Source organism: Centroberyx gerrardi, chromosome 19 (genome assembly GCF_048128805.1).
Source record: "Centroberyx gerrardi isolate f3 chromosome 19, fCenGer3.hap1.cur.20231027, whole genome shotgun sequence".
NCBI classification, from domain to species: domain Eukaryota; kingdom Metazoa; phylum Chordata; class Actinopteri; order Beryciformes; family Berycidae; genus Centroberyx; species Centroberyx gerrardi.
In genome coordinates this window covers 25,892,314-25,917,077 of record NC_136015.1, presented here as the reverse complement: position 1 = coordinate 25,917,077, position 24,764 = coordinate 25,892,314, and the positions used below count along the sequence as shown (strand labels likewise).

Genomic DNA, 24,764 nt, shown 5'->3' with positions numbered 1-24,764 from the left:
TGTTTTCATCATGAAAACATTCTTTTTAATGTTGTTTTAATGATTATGTTGATGAAACAGGGTTTGAAACAGGATCACTGTTACAGCGAATCTAACTTTATTCAAAGTCAGAGTTAAACACATTTTAAGTATAGAATTTCAACTGTCATAAAGCAAGATATTTTAATACAGATTATGAAACATTGATACTTTATTTGAAATTTTAGAGGATTTTCATTATTTAACTATGTTCAAGTTCAAACACACTGAGTATTTTTAGAGAAGACTTCATGAAATGGATATAATTACTACATCATGTCCCCCAGGCCTCAGTATTTACAAATGGGTTACAATCTTCTAGCTTTTACTTGGACAGGGGGAAACATCAAGGGTTTCCTTTGTCACCACATGTTTTTGCCTCAGTGCTTGAACCCTTTGCAGAGACAGAACACTGACATGTAAATATTTCAGGGGTCAAAACTGGAGACCACACTCATGTTATATCACTTTATGCTGATGATATCCTGCTTTTTATTTCTAATCCTGAAATTTCTCATACTACTTTTGTAGGTTTATTACAAAGATTCAGCATATTATCTGGATCAGGATAAAATTGACAACATCTTAAGCCTTACCAATAGGAAACTTTGGTAATGAAGGATTATTAGATTAAATTGAATTTAATTTAATTTTTGATTTAATTGAACCACTGTTACTATTAAGACAACATTTTATTTTTATTGTTTTAACATATCGAATATATCAGCATTGTTGTGAGAGAGAGAGAGACTACAGTGCTGAGTGCAGACTGAGAGCAGTAGTAGAGATATGTGAGAAGAGAATTACATAATCCCATCATTTCCTTCTGAGATCATCACCAGCATTTAAAAAATCATAGCAAATTTACCCTGAGACGAGTTCAGTCTCTGTGGATTTAATGGAACCACTGTTACCATTAAGACAGCATCATAAGACATCTTTTATTTTTATAATAATATTCATGGAAACAACTTATTTGGTGAAAAGATCTTTATTGTCTTAACATATCAAGAATAGTGGCTTTACTGCAATCAAGAAAACAATACTATTTAAAGATGTAATGACTCTGGTGAGAGAGAGAGAGAGAGAGAGAGAGAGAGACAGAGAGAGAGAGAGAGAGAGAGAGAGAGAGAGAGAGAGAGAGAGAGACTACAGTACTGAGTGCAGACTGAGAGCAGTAGCAGAGTAAAACCAGTAGCAGAAGTCCCAGTGAGTCAGGTCAGGACTGGGAACACCGGTCTCTCCTCAGTGTCTCCGAGAGCGGAGACTGGGAGCCCTGGGTGGCCTCACAGGTCACAGAGCCCACCTTCCTCCACTGCTCTGTAGGGAGCCTCAGGGTGCTGCTCCAGCTGTAGCGGCCGTCCTTCTCCAGCACCCCGGGGCTCCTGCTCTCCTCCCAGCTGCTGCTGCTGCTGCTGCTGCCGTCCACCTTCCAGGCCAGCCTCCAGTCTGAGGGGAAGCCCTTGTTGGCCAGGCACATGAGCGTGGCCTTCCCCTGCTGCAGCTCCACGCTGGAGGGGGGCAGCACCGTCAGGGTGGGACGGACATCACCTAGGAGACACCGATCAGCTTAGAGGACAGGAAGGCTGCGGCTGTCAATCAATCACCGGGCGGTTTGACACCTTTACTGTGTGAGAGTGGATTTTCCCCTTTAAGGACTTTCTGTCAGATGGTTTTTATGCTCCACCAGTCACTCACTCACACATTGTTTCACTTCCCTTTAAGAAGCCTCTCATGCATATCAGCACAGAAAGAGTCCTCATATGACCACGAATATATCAAACTACATAATAAAAGGAGTACAGATTTGGATACATTTTAAAATTTCTTTTCTACATCAGCAAACATTTCTAACTGTATTTTAAATTAAACTAGAAACTGCAAAAATTGCAAACAAATTGGATTACAAATACATTTTTAAATAGGATTTTTTTCTTGAGGTTTGTTGAAACATAACTCTGTGTTTCTGTAAAGTATAAAACAAAAAAAAAACATGACCATAAAATTAGAAAATGTCAAAATAGCTTTTGAAACTGTACGCCTACTTGAAGCAATAAAATAAGACATTTGTCTACATTTTCAAATATTCACAAGTTGTCAACAATCATTTATGTGAAAATTGAAGATTAAAAAGCAATTTTGGAAAGTAGTAATGTTTTTCATTCATCTTTTCTAAAGGTCAAGTTGTTGACTTTTCACAGTATGTCTACAATGTGTAAAAACAAAAGTGTAGTCAAGCAGCTGTAAGTTAGACTCCATGGTTAAGGAGAGAAACAGAGAAAAGAAAGCTAACTGTAAGTGATGTAAGTCAACACACTGGATATTTATATCTACTTCTAAAATTCAGACACAGGAATAAAAGCCTTAATAAATAATATGATGTTTAAAATTTGTGCAGAAACTTACTTCCAACATCCAGTCTGGTTCCTCCACCAAAAGTCAACCACAGTGATACAAACTCATTGAGCCGCCGTACAAAAACCTCTCACTCTAGAGAGACACGGCTCTCTCACTTTGTCAGACAAAACTAAAACTACAAGCCCTCAAGAAGCAACTTCATATTAATCGTTAGGAATACATACTTTCTCCTCTGGCCCAAGACTTATAATTATTAGATTGGCCATTTGGATTCATTTAATTAAATTGTTTGTTCATTGGTGAAAGGAATTTCTCATTTACAAAATACATATCAACATAGAGAATTAAATACGTAGCTTTCTAAATTACACTGATTATGTAACAAATTAAAATGTAGCTCATGGATTACGAAAAACATGAGATAAGTTACTTACTTCCAACATCCAGTCTGGTTCCTCCACCAAAAGTCCACCACAGTGATACAAACTCATTGAGCCGCTGTACAAAAACCTCTCACTCTAGAGAGACACGGCTCTCTCACTTTGACAACAACAAACTCACCAAAATCAGGCTGAATTTGTAAAACCTAGCTAGCTCATGTAATAACTAGATAAATTATCACAAATAGCACAACATTCCAACATTAATCACTTTTGGTTTGTATACTGTTAAATTTGTCTTGTAGTGATATTTATTTCTCTAGCAGTGAACTTAAACAAGACAAAATAAATTCTTGAAAAACACTTGTTTATAGACATCAAGCCAAATCTACATATTAATTACATTGGATGCATTGTTAATCAAGAGTTTGTTAAATTGATTGATCCATTTAGAAACAGCATCATCAGAGTAATCCAAGTCCCTGTTGGAGTCAGTCAGAGCATTTCCATAGAGAGCCACTTTGCATCAGCAGCACCATGCTCCAGTGCTCTGGGAGAGTTTATAGTCCTGAGAGTTGAACACTGGATGACTGACAGCTGTCCTTCATGACAACAGAAGCCACAGAAATCCTCCTCATCAAAACATGACTTTGATCTCCATCCTCATCTGGACTCTCCTCTGCTGCTGCTTCACAGGTAAAGTCCAGAGAATCAAACTCCTCTCCTCTATGAACATCCGTCCCTCTGAAATGAAGCGGAGAAAACCATGACGGTGGTTTATGTTTTTGTCTCTGTATCCTCAGAGTCCAGAGGCCAGGTCACAGTGACTCAGCCTGGAGCAGTGAGGTCTGCTCCGGGAGGCTCCGTCACCACCAGCTCCCCCAGGACTGGAAATCTGCTGCTGTCATCCCACTCTTCAAGGGAGGTGACAAGTTAGACCTCAGTTGTTACAGGCCCATATCCATCTTGCCTTGCCTCTCCAAAGTCTTTGAGAAATTGGTCAACAAACAGTTCACCCACCACCTGGAGTCCCACAGTATTCTCACCATCATGCAGTCTGGCTTTAGAACTGGCTATGGGTGTGTCTCTGCAACACTTAAAGTGTTAAACGACATCATATGTGCCATCGACAGCAAAGAGTACTGTGTGGCTGTATTTATTGACCTGGCAAAGGCTTTTGATTCTGTGGACCACTGTATCCTGCTTGACAGGCTCAAGGACATAGGATTCACAGAGGAATGTCTGGCATGGTTCAACAGCTACTTCTCTGGTCGTGTACAGTCTGTGAGAGCTGAGGGTTTCCTGTCTGACACACTGTCCCTGTCCATGGGTGTCCCTCAGGGGTCCATTCAAGGTCCAACCCTATTCAAGATCTACATAAATAATGTTGCTCATGCTGCTGGCAGCTCTCACATCCACCTGTATGCTGACGACACCATTTTGTACACATCCAGCCCCTCCCTGAACACTGCCCTGACTTCCCTGCAGCACAGCTTCAACAGTATCCAATACGCCTTCTCCAACCTTCACATTCTCCTAAATACTAAAAAAACAAAATGCATGGTCTTCAACCGGAACCTACCGCAAGTCGCCTGCCCCCTCAAAATCTCCTCCCTGGATGGGTCAGAACTTGAATTCGTCAACTCCTATAAATACCTGGGTATCTGGCTCGACAGTTCACTCTCCTTTCAAACACAACACGCTCACATCAACACGCTGCTCTCCAAAGTCAGAGCAAGAATTGGTTTCCTGTACCGTAATAAAGCATCTTTCACCCATTCTGCAAAGCACACCCTGGTTAAGATGACCATTCTCCCAATCCTGGATTATGGCGACTTAATCTACAGGATTGCCCCCAAAAACCTTCTCAATAAACTAGACGTCATCTACCACACTGCCATCCGCTTTGTCACCGGTGCCCCTTTCAACACTCATCACTGTAACCTGTATTCTCTAGTCAACTGGTCATCACTCCATACCAGGCGGCAAATCCACTGGTATCAGTTCATTTATAAAACTATCACTGGCAAAAACCCCCCATACCTCCGCTCACTACTCAATATCTCCATCAGTAACCGCAATTTACGTTCTGGCAAATTCATTATTATGGTCATTCCTAAAGTCCGCACCTCCTTTGGCCGTCACTCATTCCAGTTTGCCGCTCCTAGTGACTGGAATGAGTTGCAGAAGATGCTAAAACTCCACACCTTCATTCCGTTACCCTCCTTTAATAACTCATTACAAGCGATAGTTTCTGATCACTGCACCTGCTTTTGACTTTTGGACATAGTACATAGATTTTTGTTGTTGTATATACTGTATATATTGTGATGTCTTAAATTTGACTAATGTTGTTATGTACTTGCTGTATTTATGTGTTAATGTCTTGCACCGTCTTGCCTTCTGTTTCTGCCTCTTGGCCAGGTCGTCATTGTAAATGAGAATTGGTTCTCAATTGACTTATCTGGTTAAATAAAGGTGAAGTCTTTTTCTTGAAGGAAGGGAATAGTTGGGTGAACACATGTATCTATTGTACAGACACTGAGTCAGGCCAGAAGAGGGGAATGTGGTGTCAGACTGTAGAAGGAAACCTTGGCATCAGAAAACAAGGCAACAGTAAACATGTCGTCCCACATGAATTACGAAGTCCCCACCTCGGCCAATCAGCTTGTTTTGAGCTGTAATTGTTCTTTTGCCCTTGGGTCAATCAATGTACTTTTGAATGCTGGAGTGCAGCAGATAGATGCATTAGTTTCCCAAGTTTTATCAAAATCATATCAGTGATATCTGCAATTTTGTGTGGGACACATGGATGAGTGAACAAACCAGGTAATGTGTTCCCCCTTCAGCTGATCAGTGTAATTTTGAAAATGTGAGAATGCCGTGGTCAGATGCATCATTCCCCCAAATTTCCCCCAAAAAGCAAAATCCATCAAGTAAACAAACATTGTAATGCCCTCCTTACTCCAGCACAATTGGAAAAATTCCAGAATGTTTTAATGAGACGCATCATTCCTTTAAATTTCCTGAAATTCTGATCAGCAGCGTCTGAAATATTGTGCGTGACGTACAATTAAACTAAGTTTATAGTGCCCCCCTGAGGCTGACCAATGTAATTATGGAAATGCTGGAATGGAGCAATAACATGCATCATCAACTGAGGTTTCATCAAAAACCAATCAGTGGCATCTGAGATATTTTGCATGATGGACGGACGGTCAAATGTACCGTCCTTAGTCCTTCCTCCAATTTCATTTTGGGGAACCATAAAGCCAAGCCACTGGATTTAAAGACTAACTCCAAAAACAGGGAAACTCCTGAAGACATGGGAAACTCATTTGAAAGCAGTTTTTAAATCAGTTGCTGACAAAATAAAAACAAATACAACCCATTAAGATAAACAATGAAGATGGCAGGTTTTAATTTAAAAAGGGATTGTAGAAGAATCATATAGTCAAAATCAAGAGGAATAGGTAAAAACAAATTAAAAGCCTGTGTGTAATAAATAGTGTTTCTATCCTGATGGGAGTGTGGGAGTGGTCTCTTCTAGGATGACAACGCTCTGACACTTTATTAAGACCTTATATTAATCTCATGAACATGAGGATCATTTAAATAGTCAATGCTACCAGCACTGAGGGGGAAACACCATGATATGCTCAGGACAGCTACAGTTCACTGACTCTGTGTGTGTGTGTGTGTGTGTGTGTGTGTTTGCATATCAGTCCTGCCTCTCTGCTCTCCACCCGTTAAGAGGCCAGTGTTGATCAGTGGCTGTCCAGGCCTTTCAGAGCCACTGACACGCCGGCAGCACAATGATGATGTCACAGATTCTACTGCTGGGCACCCTGGGGCTCCTTGTTCAGGGTGAGACTCTCTTCTGAAAACTTTGCTTCAGGATGCAACCAGGTTTACCAGAATGATGTTCTGCTATGATGGAGAAACACTGAAACAACCAGCATTTACCTTCTTCCATCTATTCTCCATGTTAAAGAAATTATACTCTTCTGTTTTGATATTGATCATCTTTCTCCAAGCTGTATTTGTCTCAATAACCCTTCTCCTCTTTTTCATATTTTCCAGATTCATCAGAAGAAATCATTCTGACTCAGTCTCCTGAATCTCAGTCTGTTGAACCAGGACAGACTGTCTCTATCAGATGTAAAACCAGTACAGCTGTTAGCTACCTCAGCTGGTACCTTCAGAAACCTGGAGAAACTCCTAAACTCCTGATTCATACTGCTACAGCCCGTCAGTCTGGGGTTTCAGATCGTTTTAGTGGGAGTGGATCTGGGACTGACTTCACTCTGACCATCAGTGGAGTCCAGACTGAAGATACAGGAGTTTACTACTGTCAGCAGAGTAACAGCTGGCTCTTCACACAGTGATACAACGTCGTACAAAAACCTCCCTCAGCTGGAGAGGAACTGATCTGACTCAACAGCTGCAGAGAAACTAAAACATTAGAGGTTTGACTAAAATACAGTTCATAACAGCATACAAAAATTACATTTTCATCACGAAAACACTGTATTTAATACAGTTTTAATTATTATATTGTTGATATAGGGTTTGAAACAGTATCACTGTTACAGTGAGTCTAAGTTTACTCAAAGTCAAACACATTTTAAGTATATAATTTCAATTGTCATAAAGCTAGATATTTGAATACAAATTATGAGACAGTGATACTTAATTAGCAATTTCAATAATACATATTGTAGAGGATTTTCATTATTTAACTGTTATTTTCTACTTCAGAAATTTTATTTTTTTTTTTTTATTTTTCAGACAAACTCAACAATCTCAGTGCAAAGTTACATTAAATAATTTCATCTCGTCAAATAATATAATTTAATGCATAGTGTTCATAAAATTAATTCTGATTTCAATATAGGATTTTTTTGTCAAATATATTGAGTATTGTTTATTTCAAAATCATTACAATTCTCCAACAAAAGTAACATTTGAATACAAACATACTGAGAGTCCTTCAGTAAAACAATTCTCCCAAGCTCAGAGTTGAACAGATTCAATGTAAATGTTTTCCAGTGAGTCAGATCCAGCTCTGTTTTTGTTTCATCTCCCCATGCTGACCTCCAACCTGTTGAAAGTCAACTTCCCAACCATCAGCTGTTCCTTCTCCACCCTCCAAAACCAAGACTGGGAAGACTGGTTCAGTCCAAACACAAACACACACTAGAGTTGTGCTCCACTCAACCTCAGGTCAGAAAACTGAACAACCCTCTGTCAGTGATGATGCTTCCTTTTTCATGAGGGATAATTTTATAAAATGGATACAATTATGATATCATATTCCCCAGGCCTCAGCATTTACAAATGTGTTACAGTCGCTTTTTGGACCCTTGGAAAGGGTCAAAGGTGTCCTTTGTCACCACTTTAATTTGCCTCAGTGCTCGAACCCTTTGGAGAGACCGAAAACTCATATGGAAATTTTTCAGGGGTCAAAACTGGAGATCACACTCATGTTATATCACTTTATGCTGATGATATCCTGCTTCTTATTTCTGATCCTAAAAATGTAGCTTACTCATTTTGTAGATTTATTACAAAAATTCAGCATTTTCTCTCGATATAAACTTGGCAAAATCAGAGGCCTTGTCAATATGACACTTTGGTAATGAGAGATCATTGGGCGATTTTCCATTTAAATGGTTAAAACATTGGATTTGTTTGTAACCATACAGAGAAATTTGCTCCAGTCATAAAAGCAGTGACAAGCGATGTGTAAAAATGAAAATAGATTCCTTTCATCCTTACAGCCACACCTACCTCCTGTCTATCTTTTGGATACCACTGGTAAACACAATCACTTTCATGTGGCACTGACGGAGTTAATGAATGTGTGACAATACGTTAAATAATCCCATCATTTATTCTCAAATCATCACCAGTATTTATACGATCCTAGTCACTTTACCCTGAGATGAGCTCAGTCTCTGTGGATTTAACGGAACCACTGTTACCATTAAGACAGCTTCAAAGGATATCTGATATTTTTATAATAATATCTATGGAAACACAACTGATTTGGTGAAAAAGTATTTATTGTCTTAACATATCAAGAACATTGGCATTACTGCGAGCAAGAAAACATTACTATTTAAAGATGAGAAGAGAGAGAGAGAGAGAGAGAGAGAGAGAGAGAGAGAGAGACTGCAGTACTGAGTGCAGACTGAGAGCAGTAGCAGAGTAAAACCAGTAGCAAAAGTCCCAGTGAGTCAGGTCAGGACTGGGAACACCGGTCTCTCCTCAGTGTCTCTGAGAGCGGACACTGGGAGCCCTGGGTGGCCTCACAGGTCACAGAGCCCACCTTCCTCCACTGCTCTGCAGGGAGCCTCAGGGTGCTGCTCCAGCTGTAGCGGCCGTCCTTCTCCGGCACCCCGGGGCTCCTGCTCTCCTCCCAGCTGCTGCTGCTGCTGCTGCTGCCGTCCACCTTCCAGGCCAGCCTCCAGTCTGAGGGGAAGCCCTTGTTGGCCAGGCACATGAGCGTGGCCTTCCCCTGCTGCAGCTCCACGCTGGAGGGGGGCAGCACCGTCAGGGTGGGACGGACATCACCTAGGAGACACCGATCAGCTTAGAGGACAGGAAGGCTGCGGCTGTCAATCAATCACTGGGCGGTTTGACACCTTTACTGTGTGAGAGTGGATTTTCCCCTTTAAGGACTTTCTGTCAGATGCTTTTTATGCTCCACCAGTCACTCACTCACACATTGTTTCACTTCCCTTTAAGAAGCCTCTCATGCATATCAGCACAGAAAGAGTCCTCATATGACCACGAATATATCAAACTACATAATAAAGGAGCATAGATTTGGATACATTTTAAAATTTCTCATCTAAATCAGCAAACATTTCTAACTGTATTTTAAATTAAACTAGAAACTGGAAAAATTGCAAACAAATTGGATTACAAATACATTTTTAAATAGGATTTTTTTCTTGAGGTTTGTTGAAACATAACTCTGTGTTTCTGTAAAGTATAAGCCAAAAAAAAACATCACCATAAAATTAGAAAATGTCGAAATAGCTTTTGAAACCGTACGCCTACTTGAAGCGACAAAATGAGACATTTGTCTACATTTTCAAATAATCGCAAGTTGTCAACAATCATTTAAGTGAAAACTGAAGATTAAAAAGCAATTTTGGAAAGTAGTAATGTTTTTCATTCATCTTTTCTAAAGGTCAAGTTGTTGACTTTTCACAGTATGTCTACAATGTGTAAAAACAAAAGTGTAGTCAAGCAGCTGTAAGTTAGACTCCATGGTTAAGGAGAGAAACAGAGAAAAGAAAGCTACTGTAAGTGATGTAAGTCAACACACTGGATATTTATATCTACTTCTAAAATTCAGACACAGGAATAAAAGCCTTAATAAATTATATGATGTTTAAAATTTGTGCAGAAACTTACTTCCAACATCCAGTCTGGTTCCTCCACCAAAAGTGTACCACAGTGATACAAACTCATTGAGCCGCCGTACAAAAACCTCTCACTCTAGAGAGACACGGCTCTCTCACTTTGACAACAACAAACTCACCAAAATCAGGCTGAATTTGTAAAACCTAGCTAGCTCATGTAATAACTAGCTAAATTATCACAAATAGCACAACATTCCAAAATTAATCACTTTTGGTTTGTATACTGTTAAATTTGTCTTGTAGTGATATTTATTTCTCTAGCATTGAACTTAAACAAGACAAAATAAATTCTTGAAAAACACTTGTTTATAGACATCAAGCCAAATCTACATATTAATTACATTGGATGCATTGTTAATCAAGAGTTTGTTAAATTGATTGATCCATTTAGAAACAGCATCATCAGAGTAATCCAAGTCCCTGTTGGAGTCAGTCAGAGCATTTCCATAGAGAGCCACTTTGCATCAGCAGCACCATGCTCCAGTGCTCTGGGAGAGTTTATAGTCCTGAGAGTTGAACACTGGATGACTGACAGCTGTCCTTCATGACAACAGAAGCCACAGAAATCCTCCTCATCAAAACATGACTTTGATCTCCATCCTCATCTGGACTCTCCTCTGCTGCTGCTTCACAGGTAAAGTCCAGAGAATCAAACTCCTCTCCTCTATGAACATCCGTCCCTCTGAAATGAAGCGGAGAAAACCATGACGGTGGTTTATGTTTTTGTCTCTGTATCCTCAGAGTCCAGAGGCCAGGTCACAGTGACTCAGCCTGGAGCAGTGAGCTCTGCTCTGGGAGGCTCCGTCACCATCAGCTGTCGAACCAGTCAGCAGGTTCATGGTAGTACCTATTTAGCCTGGTACCAACAGAGAGATGGAGAAACTCCTAAACTTCTCATTTACTTGGTTAATACTCGAGCATCAGGGATTCCAGGTCGTTTTACAGGCAGTGGATCAGGGACTGACTTCACTCTGACCATCAGTGGAGTCCAGGCTGAAGATGCAGCAGTTTACTACTGTCAGAGTCTCCACTATATCAACAGTCAGTATGTGTTCACACAGTGATAAAGCGTCGTACAAAAACCTCCCTCAGTCAGACTGAACTGACTGCTGCAGCTGGAAGCTACTGCAGGGACTGATACAGTTCACTGAGCACACACACACACACACACACACACACACACACACACACACACACACACACAGAACGTGTCTGCTGAGAATTTATAATAATAACAATAATAATAATAATAACTTTAAAAACAGACTGCTTTACAAAGACTAGATTAACAATCAGAAAAACAACAGAAAGTAAGAATTGAATTAAAACAACATGAGATATGCAAATGTAAAAACAAAAGAACACAAAAGCAATGAATCAGGTTTTAAAAGCAAGTCTCAAAAAGTGAGTTTTAAGAAGGGATTTGAAGGAGGCCGCTTTGCCCTCCTGATATCCTCAGGCAGGCAGTTCCAATGGGAAGGGGCCCTAATAGCAAAAGCACGACCACCTAGTGTCTTCAGCCTCCACCTAGGAACTGCCAGAAGGGCCTTGCCGGAGGATCTCAGGCTGCCCTCTGGTTCATACGGGGTTAAAAGGTCTGTGATGTCAGAGGGAGCTAGACCGAGCCATTACTTTCACACTTGAAAGTAATCAATAAAATCTTAAAATCAATTCTAAAACTAATGAGTAGCCAATGAAGAGAGGCTAAGATTGGGGTGATGTGTTCTGTTCTTCTTGTACAAGTGAAAAGCCTGGCTGCTGCATTTTGGACTAATTGTAAATGTAAAAGGTTTTTCTTATTGAGGGTGGAGTATAATGAAATGCAGTAATCTAGGCGGGAAAAAATAAAAACGTGGATAACTGGGAGCTTCATTTAGAGCACAGTCGTCTTTTGGTTTAAGCCAGATCCGCATCAGGAGGTCTACATTTTGTGAAGTGATTAAATCATTGCAGATAAAAGATTTGTTGTTCAAGGATCTCACTTTCTGTAACATTAACTTGATAGCAACAGTTTTTGAAGCAACTGCAGTTGTGTTTTGGAGGGGGATACTGATCAGATTAGCTGGATTTACAGACCTGAAACCTGGCCTCAACATAGTGCTGGTTTGTCTAGCCCTACTAATGAACACTAGGATATGAATGGGATGGGATAGGGGTTCAGGGTCAACATCATTAGGGGGTGGATAACTACTGTCTCCTATCCTGCCATTTTGATGTGGTTCATAGTGTCTCTACCAGTTTTCCTTCTGAAGTTAAAACAGCCCACCTCCCACCTCAACAACCTGAAAGTTCCCCCAAATGAAGAGGACAGTTCCAGTGAAGAAGCCCAATCAGACCCATTAAAAGCACAACAACATCTAGCAAAGTAAGCTGTCCTGACAAAGGCAGGAGATCCTATCCATGTTGTCATCATTGTCTCTAAAGCACAGTGAGCATGTCAGAAACCTGGGTGTTATTATGGACGCCAATCTTAACTTCCAGCATCACATCACCAATATTACGAAGACAGCCTTTTATCATTTAAAAAACATTTCCAAACTTAGGAGCTTCCTGTCCCAGTCTGACTCTGAAAAACTGGTCCATGCATTTATTTCCAGCAGATTAGATTACTGTAATGCCCTTTTTGCAGGACTTCCCAAAAAGACAGTAGGTAGGCTCCAGCTCATCCAGAATGCTGCAGCCAGAGTGCTAACTGGGACTAGGAAAATAGAACACATTACTCCTGTACTGAGAACACTTCACTGGCTCCCGGTACAGTATACAATTGATTTCAAAGTATTACTGCTTGTTTACAAGGCCCTAAATGGTTTAACTCCTAAATACATTTCCGACCTGCTCACTGGCATGCGCACGCAGCGACCGGCAGTGAGAGTTTGGCGTCCTCGTGTTGGTGTTTTATACTTGTTTTGAAGGTTTTATGTGTCCTTCCCAAGACTGGGAAGACTGGTTCAGTCCAAACACAAACACACACTAGACTTGTTGTGATTCATTCAGCCTCAGAAAACTGAACAACATTCTGTTAGTGATCATTTTTCCTTTTAATTTTTAAGGAAGTCTTCTAGCTTTTACTTGGAAAGGGGGACACACCAAGGGTGTCTGTTGTCATCCTTTTTATTTGCCTCAGTGCTTGAGCCCTTTGCACAGACAGAAGGATGACATGTAAATATTTCAGGGGTCAAACCTTAAGTTCACACTCATGTTATATCACTTTATGCTGATGATATCCTGCTTTTTATTTCTACTCCTGAAAATGCTCTTACTACTTTTGTAGATTTATTACAAAGATTCAGCATATTTTCTGGATACATTATAAACTTGATACAGGCAGAGGATTTACCAATAGGATACTTTAGTAATGAGGGATCATTGGGTTAAAACATTGGATTATCTATCTACGTGTAACCATAGAGAGAAATTTCCAAACAATACATGAGAGCAATTTTACTGCAGTCATGCAAAGAGTGATAAGAAATGGAAATTAAAATTGCCTCCTTTCATCTTAACATCCACACCTAGCTCCTGCCTATCTTTAGGATATCACAGGTAAACATAATCACTTTCATGTTTCTGTCACAGAGTTAATGAATAATATAATAATAATATCCATGGAAACACAGCTGAGTTGGTAAACAGATCTTTATTGTCTTAACATATCAAGAATCATATCTGCAAGCAGGAAAACATAACTTTTTTAATTTTTAAAGATGTAATGAGTCTGGTGAGAGAGAGAGAGAGAAAGAGAGAGAGAGGGAGACAGAGAGAGAGAGAGAGAGAGAGAGAGAGAGAGAGAGAGAGAGAGAGAGAGAGAGAGAATAGATAAAACACGTTCATACAGGGGAAAATAAACTGTAAATCCTATTGATTATAGGTCAACAAAATGGAGGGGAGAGGAGGCTGCTAGTTCTGAGGATCTTTCTCAGAAGACTCAGCAGTGGGAGAGATTGGATGAAACTGATCTTCAATGTTTCACTTCCCTCTCTGAGCTCAGGAACCATGAAAACAGACAGGCATCACTACTGAACCATGGCAACAGACAGGTTTCACTACTGAAGATAAAAACCACACACTCCTGCTCCAATGCATACATTTTAATTATTAAACTTAAATTTCAGTATTTGATAATTACAAATTCTGCACTGGAGCAAGAGTGTGAGTCTTTTTACTTTTTATCTTCCAGACTTCTTTGCTGAAACCAGTAAGTCGTAAGATATGTTGTGCGTTTGCTCTACTCATTTACGCAGGTTTCACTAATGAACCAGGGCAGCAAACAGGCTTCATGACTGAAAAAGGCAGTTACAGAAATAGTTTTGTCAACTCACCTAATTAATCCTTGTACTACAGTATGTGATTGAAATTATACATTGATATGATATGATATTCATTGACGCTAATGAAGATGTCGCATGTCATTAAAATTATTAGACTGATAGAATGTTTTAGTGAAACATATAATAAACTTAATAAATGCTTTGCAGAACATAGGAGATTTTTTTTGGCAACAGTAGGCTCTACATTTAAAAATTTCAAGAACATTTTCTTTCAGTCTTAAAGAGGAAGTCTTTGTCAATAGACAAAACGATAAAATCAAAATATTATCTACATTAACCAAATCCATTTTGTAGGAAAAACTTAAAAGACAAGAATCTACAAACAGTTAAAAATCATTTTCAGTGCAACCAAACAGTTTTTCATTAGTGTGGTTTTAGTTTAAATTAGGAGACATGAAGAGTTTAGTGATCGCTGAAATAATATTAAATTCCAAATCTAAACAGCAATATCTTCAAGTAAGGCCTACATTTATTGACTGAAAATAGAATGGATATTGAATATGAGATCATGGAGAAATTAAAGATACTTACAGTCAACATCCAGTCTGGTTCCTCCACCAAAAGTCAACCACAGTGATACAAACTCATTGAGCCGCCGTACAAAAACCTCTCACTCTAGAGAGACACGGCTCTCTCACTTTGACAACAACAAACTCACCAGAATCACTCTCAGTTTGTAAAATCTTGCTAGTTGACATAATAACTAGAAAAAATATCAAACTATGCCACAAATTTCCAACATTTGTCACTTTTGGTTTATATATTTTTAAATGTATTATTTTATTTGGTAGTGATATTTATTTCTCTAGCAGTAAACCAGAACAAGACAGAATAAACTGTTAAAAGGGCCTTTTTTAATATATCAACACGAGATTAGCTTAGATCTATTCTTAGTCAAGAGTTTGTTAAATTGATTGATCCATTTAGAAACAGCATCATCAGAGTAATCCAAGTCCCTGTTGGAGTCAGTCAGAGCATTTCCATAGAGAGCCACTTTGCATCAGCAGCACCATGCTCCAGTGCTCTGGGAGAGTTTATAGTCCTGAGAGTTGAACACTGGATGACTGACAGCTGTCCTTCATGACAACAGAAGCCACAGAAATCCTCCTCATCAAAACATGACTTTGATCTCCATCCTCATCTGGACTCTCCTCTGCTGCTGCTTCACAGGTAAAGTCCAGAGAATCAAACTCCTCTCCTCTATGAACATCCGTCCCTCTGAAATGAAGCGGAGAAAACCATGACGGTGGTTTATGTTTTTGTCTCTGTATCCTCAGAGTCCAGAGGCCAGGTCACAGTGACTCAGCCTGGAGCAGTGAGGTCTGCTCCGGGAGGCTCCGTCACCATCAGCTGTCGAACCAGTCCCAAGGTTTATAATTCGGGCAGCATCCATCTTTTATCCTGGTACCAACAGAGAGATGGAGAAACTCCTAAACTCCTCATTTACTATGCTAATCAGAGAGCATCAGGGATTCCAGCTCGTTTTACAGGCAGTGGATCAGGGACTGACTTCACTCTGACCATCAGTGGAGTCCAGGCTGAAGATGCAACAGTTTACTACTGTCAGAGTTACCACAATATCAACAGTCAAGCTCTGTTCACACAGTGATAAAGCGTCGTACAAAAACCTCCCTCAGTCAGACTGAACTGACTGCTGCAGCTGGAAGCTACTGCAGGAACTGATACAGTTCACTGAGGACACACACACACACACACACACACACACACACACAGCATCCCAACAGGGAACAACTCACCCTGTTTCTGTGGAAATTATTTTCTGATATGAAATGTTATTGTCTTTTTACTATTATGCAGAGGTGGAAAGTAACTAAGTATATTTACTCAAGTACTGTACTTAAGTACAATTTTGAGGTTGTGGCACTTTACTTGAGTATTTCCATTTTGTGAGACTTTCTACTTTTTCCTCCACTACATTTATCTGACGGCTGTAGTTACTAGTTATATATAGTTATATCTATTAACTAGTTATATAGTTATAGTTATATATAGTTATGTAACTTATACTTTGCAGAATAAGATGCAAAACATATGATAAGCTTATAAAATATGTTGCATTGTTAGAGTTTAAACTCCCCAACAGTCCGTGGCGGCCGGCCCATTGGAGCGCAGTGGGCGACGCATCAGTTGATTGACAGGCAAAAAATATATATATTATATATATATGTGAAGTGTTTTCCTACAATAATTAAATCGGCAATGAGGAAATATGACTTAATTTCTCTATATGAAACTAAGAGTGAATTTATAATTTAGACTAATATGTAGTAGTAGTTTGTATTATCATTCATGTTTTGTCAATCAATGAGGTGAGGTGATCTGGATCCTTGGAGTAACAGTATGAAATATTTTCAGTAAGTAATTCAAATCTATAACTGCATAGAAAGACTTTTATTTAAATTCATTACAGAAGATAAAATTTCAGCATACAATGCAAAAATGAATTAAAATACACAAATATTAATCATAGAGCACACCTCATCAAGAATATACACAACACCATTAAATTCAAAACAAACATGTCTTTTTCTCTCTCTCAGAACACACACACACACACACACATAAACAGTCAAACAACTACTCTAAGTAGAAGTTATGGACCCTGAAACATCTGATGATGAACATCTGACTGTGTATGAAAGAAACTTTGTACAAAATGGTCAAATCAAATGTATTTATAGAGCACATTTCTAATGGTGCAACCCAACATGATTTAAAGCTGCAATAAGTGACATTTTCTGACCACTAGAGGGCGACAAGAACAGCAACACATTTGTAAATAAACTCTCAGCAAAGCCACGTCTCTCTCCCTCCACTGCACTAGAGGCAAGACAATTATTATAATAAAGCACAAGAAAGGCAATATAAAATTATGCAACAAATACATTTGATTCTGATTCTGTTTTTTTTGTTTACCATCATATGAATACAGCATTATACCAGTCAAGCCCACCATCTATTGGATGTGGATGTGTTTACTGGATGTGTGACGATGCATTACATAATCATTACATAACTGTCTCAAACTATCACCAGTAATTGTGAACTCCTAGTCACTTTACCCTGAGACAAGCTCAGTCTCTGTGGATTTAATGGAACCACTGTTACCATTAAGAAAGCAACATAAAACATCTGTTATTTTTATATTAATACCCATGCATGGAGACACAACTGATTTTGTGGAAAAGTCTTTATTGTCTTAACATATTAAGAATAGCGGCGTTACTGTTGTTGTTGTCCAGGCACATGAGGGTGACCTTCATCAGCTTAGAGGACAGGAAGGCTGCAGCTGTCAATCAATCACCAGGCGGTTTGACACCTTTACTGTGTGAGAGTGGATTTTCCCCTTTAAGGAGTTTCTGTCAGATGGTTTTTATGCTCCACCAGTCACTCACTCACACATTGTTTCACTTCCCTTTAAGAAGCCTCTCATGCATATCAGCACAGAAAGAGTGCTCATATAACCACGAATATATTAAACTACATTGGAAATAAATTAACAAATACAAATTAGTTTTGTTCACTCACTGTGAAAAAAACCCCCAAACTGATCGAAATCAGTCTCAGTTTGTAAAACATTAGCTAGCTGATGTAATAACTAGCTAAACCTTCAATTTATGCCCCAAATTTACAAGATTAATAACTTTTTGTTTGTGTTTGTGTTCGTTTGTAAAAATGTAGCTTACATAAATGCTTAGTCAAGAGTTTGTTAAATTGATTGATCCATTTAGAAACAGCATCATCAGAGTAATCCAAGTCCCTGTTGGAGTCAGTCAGAGCATTTCCATAGAGAGCCACTTTGCATCAGCAGCACCATGCTCCAGTGCTCTGGGAGAGTTTATAGTCCTGAGAGTTGAACACTGGATGACTGACAGCTGTCCTTCATGACAACAGAAGCCACAAAAATCCTCCTCATCAAAACATGACTTTGATCTCCATCCTCATCTGGACTCTCCTCTGCTGCTGCTTCACAGGTAAAGTCCAGAGAATCAAACTCCTCTCCTCTATGAACATCCGTCCCTCTGAAATGAAGCGGAGAAAACGATGACGGTGGTTTATGTTTTTGTCTCTGTATCCTCAGAGTCCAGAGGCCAGGTCACAGTGACTCAGCCTGGAGCAGTGAGCTCTGCTCCGGGAGGCTCCGTCACCATCAGCTGTCGAACCAGTCCCAAGGTTTATTTTAGTACCTACCACCGTTTAGCCTGGTACCAACAGAGAGATGGAGAAACTCCTAAACTGCTTATTTACTGGGCTAATACTCGAGCATCAGGGATTCCAGATCGTTTTACAGGCAGTGGATCAGGGACTGACTTCACTCTGACCATCAGTGGAGTCCAGGCTGAAGATGCAGCAGTTTACTACTGTCAGAGTTTCCACATTATCAACAGTCAGTATGTGTTCACACAGTGATAAAGCGTCGTACAAAAACCTCCCTCAGTCAGACTGAACTGACTGCTGCAGCTGGAAGCTACTGCAGGAACTGATACAGTTCACTGAGGACACACACACACACACACACACACACACACACAATCGAGAATTTATGATGTTATTCATAGTGTCTCTACCAGTTTTCCTTCTGAAGTTAAAACAGCCCACCTCCCACCTCAACAACCTGAAAGTTCCCCCAAATGAAGAGGACAGTTACTGTGAAGAAGCCCAATCAGACCCATTAAAAACACAACAACATCTAGCAAAGTAAGCTGTCCTGATGCCGACCCCCAAACCACTGCTGAATGATCCAAACAGCTTATCCATGCTGGTCCTGGAATATCTGGACTGTCAGGATCCAAACAGATCAGGAGGATCATTCAGTCAACTGGATCAGGAAGCCTTATTTAGATAGAGGAAAGTCAAGAGAGTCTTTACATTGTCATCTCAGATAAAGGCAGAATGGTAGACTGTTTCAATAAGCATTTTGTTAGGGTTGGTCATGCCTTTGTAGCTGCCACGCTCACTCCTACTGTCAGCCCTGCTGACTCAGTTTCGAGCACTGGTCCTCTCCCCCAGACACCCTCCACTTCTCCTTCCAGCCAGTGCAGGAGAATGAGGTGCTTGGGGAGCTGCTCAAACTGGATCCTTATAAATCAGCTGGGCTGGATGCTCTAGACCCTTTCTTCTTGAAGTTATCGGCTCATATTATCTCAGCTCCCATCACCTGTCTGTTCAACCTCTCCCTGCAGATCTATGAATTCCCCCAGGACTGGAAATCTGCTGCTGTCATCCCACTCTTCAAGGGAGGCGACAAGTTAGACCTCAGTTGTTACAGGCCCATATCCATCTTGCCTTGCCTCTCCAAAGTCGTTGAGAAATTGGTCAACAAACAGCTCACCCACCACCTGGAGTCCCACAGTATTCTCACCATCATGCAGTCTGGCTTTAGAACCGGCTATGGGTGTCTCTGCAACACTTAAAGTGTTAAACGACATCATATGTGCCATCGACAGCAAAGAGTACTGTGTGGCTGTATTTATTGACCTGGCAAAGGCTTTTGATTCTGTGGACCACTGTATCCTGCTTGACAGGCTCAAGGACATAGGATTCACAGAGGAATGTCTGGCATGGTTCAACAGCTACTTCTCTGGTCGTGTACAGTCTGTGAGAGCTGAGGGTTTCCTGCCTGACCCACTGTCCCTGTCCATGGGTGTCCCTCAGGGGTCCATTCTAGGTCCAACCCTATTCAAGATCTACATAAATAATGTTGCTCATGCTGCTGGCAGCTCTCACATCCACCTGTATGCTGACGACACCATTTTGTACACATCCAGCCCCTCCCTGAACACTGCCCTGACTTCCCTGCAGCACAGCTTCAACAGTATCCAATACGCCTTCTCCAACCTTCACCTTCTCCTAAATACTAAAGAAACAAAATGCATGGTCTTCAACCGGAACCTACCCCAAGTCGCCTGCCCCCTCAAAATCTCCTCCCTGGATGGGTCAGAACTTGAATTCGTCAACTCCTATAAATACCTGGGTATCTGGCTCGACAGTTCACTCTCCTTTCAAACTCACATCAACACGCTGCTCTCCAAAGTCAGAGCAAGAATTGGTTTCCTGTACCGTAATAAAGCATCTTTCACCCATTCTGCAAAGCACACCCTGGTTAAGATGACCATTCTCCCAATCCTGGATTATGGCGACTTAATCTACAGGATTGCCCCCAAAAACCTTCTCAATAAACTGGACGTCATCTACCACACTGCCATCCGCTTTGTCACCGGTGCCCCTTTCAACACTCATCACTGTAACCTGTATTCTCTAGTCAACTGGTCATCACTCCATACCAGGCGGCAAATCCACTGGTATCAGTTCATTTATAAAACTATCACTGGCAAAAACCCCCCATACCTCCGCTCACTACTCAATATCTCCATCAGTAACCGCAATTTACGTTCTGGCAAATTCATTATTATGGTCATTCCTAAAGTCCGCACCTCCTTTGGCCGTCACTCATTCCAGTTTGCCGCTCCTAGTGACTGGAATGAGTTGCAAAAGATGCTAAAACTCCACACCTTCATTCCGTTACCCTCCTTTAATAACTCATTACAAGCTATAGTTTCTGATCACTGCACCTGCTTTTGACTTTTGGTCCATAGTACATAGATTTTTGTTGTTGTATATACTGTATATATTGTGATGTCTTAAATTTGACTAATGTTGTTATGTACTTGCTGTATTTATGTGTTAATGTCTTGCACCGACTTGCCTTCTGTTTCTGCCTCTTGGCCAGGTCGTCATTGTAAATGAGAATTGGTTCTCAATTGACTTATCTGGTTAAATAAAGGTGAAGTCTTTTTCTTGAAGGAAGGGAATAGTTGGGTGAACACATGTATCTATTGTACAGACACTGAGTCAGGCCAGAAGAGGGGAATGTGGTGTCAGACTGTAGAAGGAAACCTTGGCAGAAAACAAGGCAACAGTAAACATGTCGTCCCACATGAATTACGAAGTCCCCACCTCAGCCAATCACCTTGTTTTGAGCTGTAATTGTTCTTTTGCCCTTGGGTCAATCAATGTACTTTTGAATGCTGGAGTGCAGCAGATAGATGCATTAGTTTCCCAAGTTTTATCAAAATCATATCAGTGATATCTGCAATTTTGTGTGGGACACATGGATGAGTGAACAAACCAGGTAATGTGTTCCCCCTTCAGCTGATCAGTGTAATTTTGAAAATGTGAGAATGCAGTGGTCAGATGCATCTTTCCCCCAAATTTCCCCCAAAAAGCAAAATCCAACAAGTAAACAAACATTGTAATGCCCTCCTTACTCCAGCACAATTTGAAAAATTCCAGAATGTTGTAATGAGACGCATCATTCCTTTAAATTTCCTGAAATTCTGATCAGCAGCGTCTGAAATATTGTGCGTGACGTACAATTAAACTAAGTTTATATTGCCCCCCTGAGGCTGACCAATGTAATTATGGAAATGCTGGAATGGAGCAATAACTTGCATCATCAACTGAGGTTTCATCAAAAACCAATCAGTGGCATCTGAGATATTGTGCATGATGGACGGACGGTCAAATGTACCGTCCTTAGTCCTTCCTCCAATTTCATTTTGGGGAACCATAAAACCAAGCCACTGGATTTAAAGACTAACTCCAAAAACAGGGAAACTCCTGAAGACATGGGAAACTCATTTGAAAGCAGTTTTTAAATCAGAGTTGCCGACAAAATAAAAACAAATACAACCCATTAAGATAAACAATGAAGATGCCAGGTTTTAATTTAAAAAGGGATTGTAGAAGAATCATACAGTCAAAAACAAGAGGAACAGGTAAAAACAAATTAAAAGCCTGTGTGTAATAAATAGTGTTTCTATCCTGATGGGAGTGTGGGAGTGGTCTCTTCTAGGATGACAACGCTCTGACACTTTATTAAGACCTTCTATTAATCTCATGAACATGAAGATCATTTAAATAGTCAATGCTCCCAGCACTGAGGGGGAAACACCATGATATGCTCAGGACAGCTACAGTTCACTGACTCTGTGTGTGTGTGTGTGTGTGTGTTTGCATATCAGTCCTGCCTCTCTGCTCTCCACCCGTTAAGAGGCCAGTGTTGATCAGTGGCTGTCCAGGCCTTTCAGAGCCACTGACACGCCGGCAGCACAATGATGATGTCACAGATTCTACTGCTGGGCACCCTGGGGCTCCTTGTTCAGGGTGAGACTCTCTTCTGAAAACTTTGCTTCAGGATGCAACCAGGTTTACCAGAATGATGTTCTGCTATGATGGAGAAACACTGAAACAACCAGCATTTACCTTCTTCCATCTATTCTCCATGTTAAAGAAATTCTACTCTTCTGTTTTGATATTGATCATCTTTCTCCAAGCTGTATTTGTCTCAATAACCCTTCTCCTCTTTTTCATATTTTCCAGATTCAACAGGAGAAATCGTTCTGACTCAGTCTCCTGAATCTCAGTCTGTTGAACCAGGACAGACTGTCTCTATCAGATGTAAAACCAGTTCAGGTGTTGGTAGCAACCTCCACTGGTACCTTCAGAATCCTGGAGAAACTCCTAAACTTCTGATTTATTATGCTACAAACCGTCAGTCTGGGGTTTCAGATCGTTTTAGTGGGAGTGGATCTGGGTCTGACTTCACTCTGACCATCAGTGGAGTCCAGACTGAAGATACAGGAGTTTACTACTGTCAGCAGTGTAACAGCTGGCCGTTCACACAGTGATACAACGTCGTACAAAAACCTCCCTCAGCTGGAGAGGAACTGATCTGACTCAACAGCTGCAGAGAAACTAAAACATTAGAGGTTTGACTAAAATGACTGGTCAAAATAGGATGTAAAAGTAACATTTTCACAATGAAAATATTTTATTTAATTCAATGAAATTCATACTTTTTACCTTTTTTTAATAATTCTGTTGTTGAAACAGGATCTGTCTGTTACAGTGAGTCTAACAATTTTGCTTGAGATTATATGAGGCATTAAAACTCAAGTAGTGATTTTAATAATATATATTAATAACAACTTTCGCTTTTTTAACATTTTTTTTAGCTCAAACGTACTGAATATATTTCAAATATATTCAACAAACGACTCAAATCAAAGAATTTGAATTCTGAACAAAAGATAATTTAATTCATAATGTTATTAAATTAATATGAATTTCAATATATGATAGTTTAGTCAAACAGACTGAATATGTCTTTATGTGTTTAGTTCAATCATGCTGTGTGTTTCAGTCCAACAATTCTCTCAGTGTCACAGTTGAAGAGTTTCAATGTAAACTATTCCCAGTGAGAGTGAATGTAATTCATTTAATGTTATTCATGAAGTAGAGATATATGTTCTTGTCTGTGTTTCCATATGTGTCAATCCAGCTCTGTTCATGTTTGACTTCCCCATGCTGACCTCCAACCTGTTGAAAGTCAACTTCCCCATTCAGCTGTTCCTTCTCCACCCTCTCAAACCAAGACTGGGAAGACTGGGAAGACTGGTTCAGTCCAAACACAAACACACACTAGACTTGTTGTGCGCCTTTCAGTCTCAGGTCAGAAAACAGAACAACACTCAGTGATGATGCTTTTAATGAGGGATAATTTTGTAAAATGGACACAACTACTATATTATGTCCCCCAGGCCTCAGTATTTACAAATGGGTTACTGTCTTATATCTTATACTTGGAAAGTGGGACACATGAAGGGGGTCCTTTGTCGCCACTTTAATTGCCTCAATGCTCAAGCCGTTTGCAGAGGTCAAATGTAAATATTTCAAGGATTAAAACTAGAGATCACACTCATGTTATATCTCTTTATGCTGATGATATCCTGATATTTACTTCTAATCCTAAAATGTCTAGTACTACTTTTATTGATTTATTACAAAGATCCAACATATTTTCTGGATAAAATATAAACTTGACAAAGTCAGAAGCCTTAGCAACAGACAGGACAATTTGGTAATGAGAGATCACTGGGTGGTTTTCCATTTAAATGGTTACAACATTGGATTTGTTATCTAGCTGTGCAAACAATTAATAAGAGTGATTTTGCTGAAGTCATGCAAACAGTGATGAGAGATCTTTAAAATAATTTATTTCTCAAATCATCACCACTATTTATAAAATCCTAGTCACTTTACCCTGAGACGAGCTCAGTCTCTGAGGATTTAATGGAACCATTAAGACAGCATCATCAGACATCTGTTATTATTATAATAATATCCATGGAAACACAACTGATTTGGTGAAAAGATCT

The 24,764-nt window shown here is 40.0% G+C and overlaps 2 pseudogenes and 2 gene segments (V, D, J or C); 2 read left to right on the top strand and 2 right to left on the bottom strand.

Annotated features, from left to right (window-relative positions):
• Positions 1-1,049: 1,049 nt before the first annotated feature.
• LOC144542858 (Ig kappa-b4 chain C region pseudogene) lies at positions 1,050-2,819 on the bottom strand (annotated as a pseudogene).
• Positions 2,820-9,003: 6,184 nt separating this feature from the next.
• LOC139909948 (Ig kappa-b4 chain C region pseudogene) lies at positions 9,004-10,352 on the bottom strand (annotated as a pseudogene).
• Positions 10,353-10,736: 384 nt separating this feature from the next.
• The window catches only part of LOC139909949 (Ig kappa chain V-III region MOPC 63-like), a 28,909-nt gene continuing 14,881 nt past the window's right edge, over positions 10,737-24,764 (top strand). The window contains 2 exon segments of the V gene segment in view: positions 10,737-10,829; positions 10,937-11,242. Coding sequence covers positions 10,778-10,829; positions 10,937-11,242 — 358 coding nt within the window.
• LOC144542937 (immunoglobulin kappa variable 4-1-like) lies at positions 18,589-18,954 on the top strand. The segment is given in 1 exon segment: positions 18,589-18,954. A coding segment is annotated over 1 exon segment (366 nt).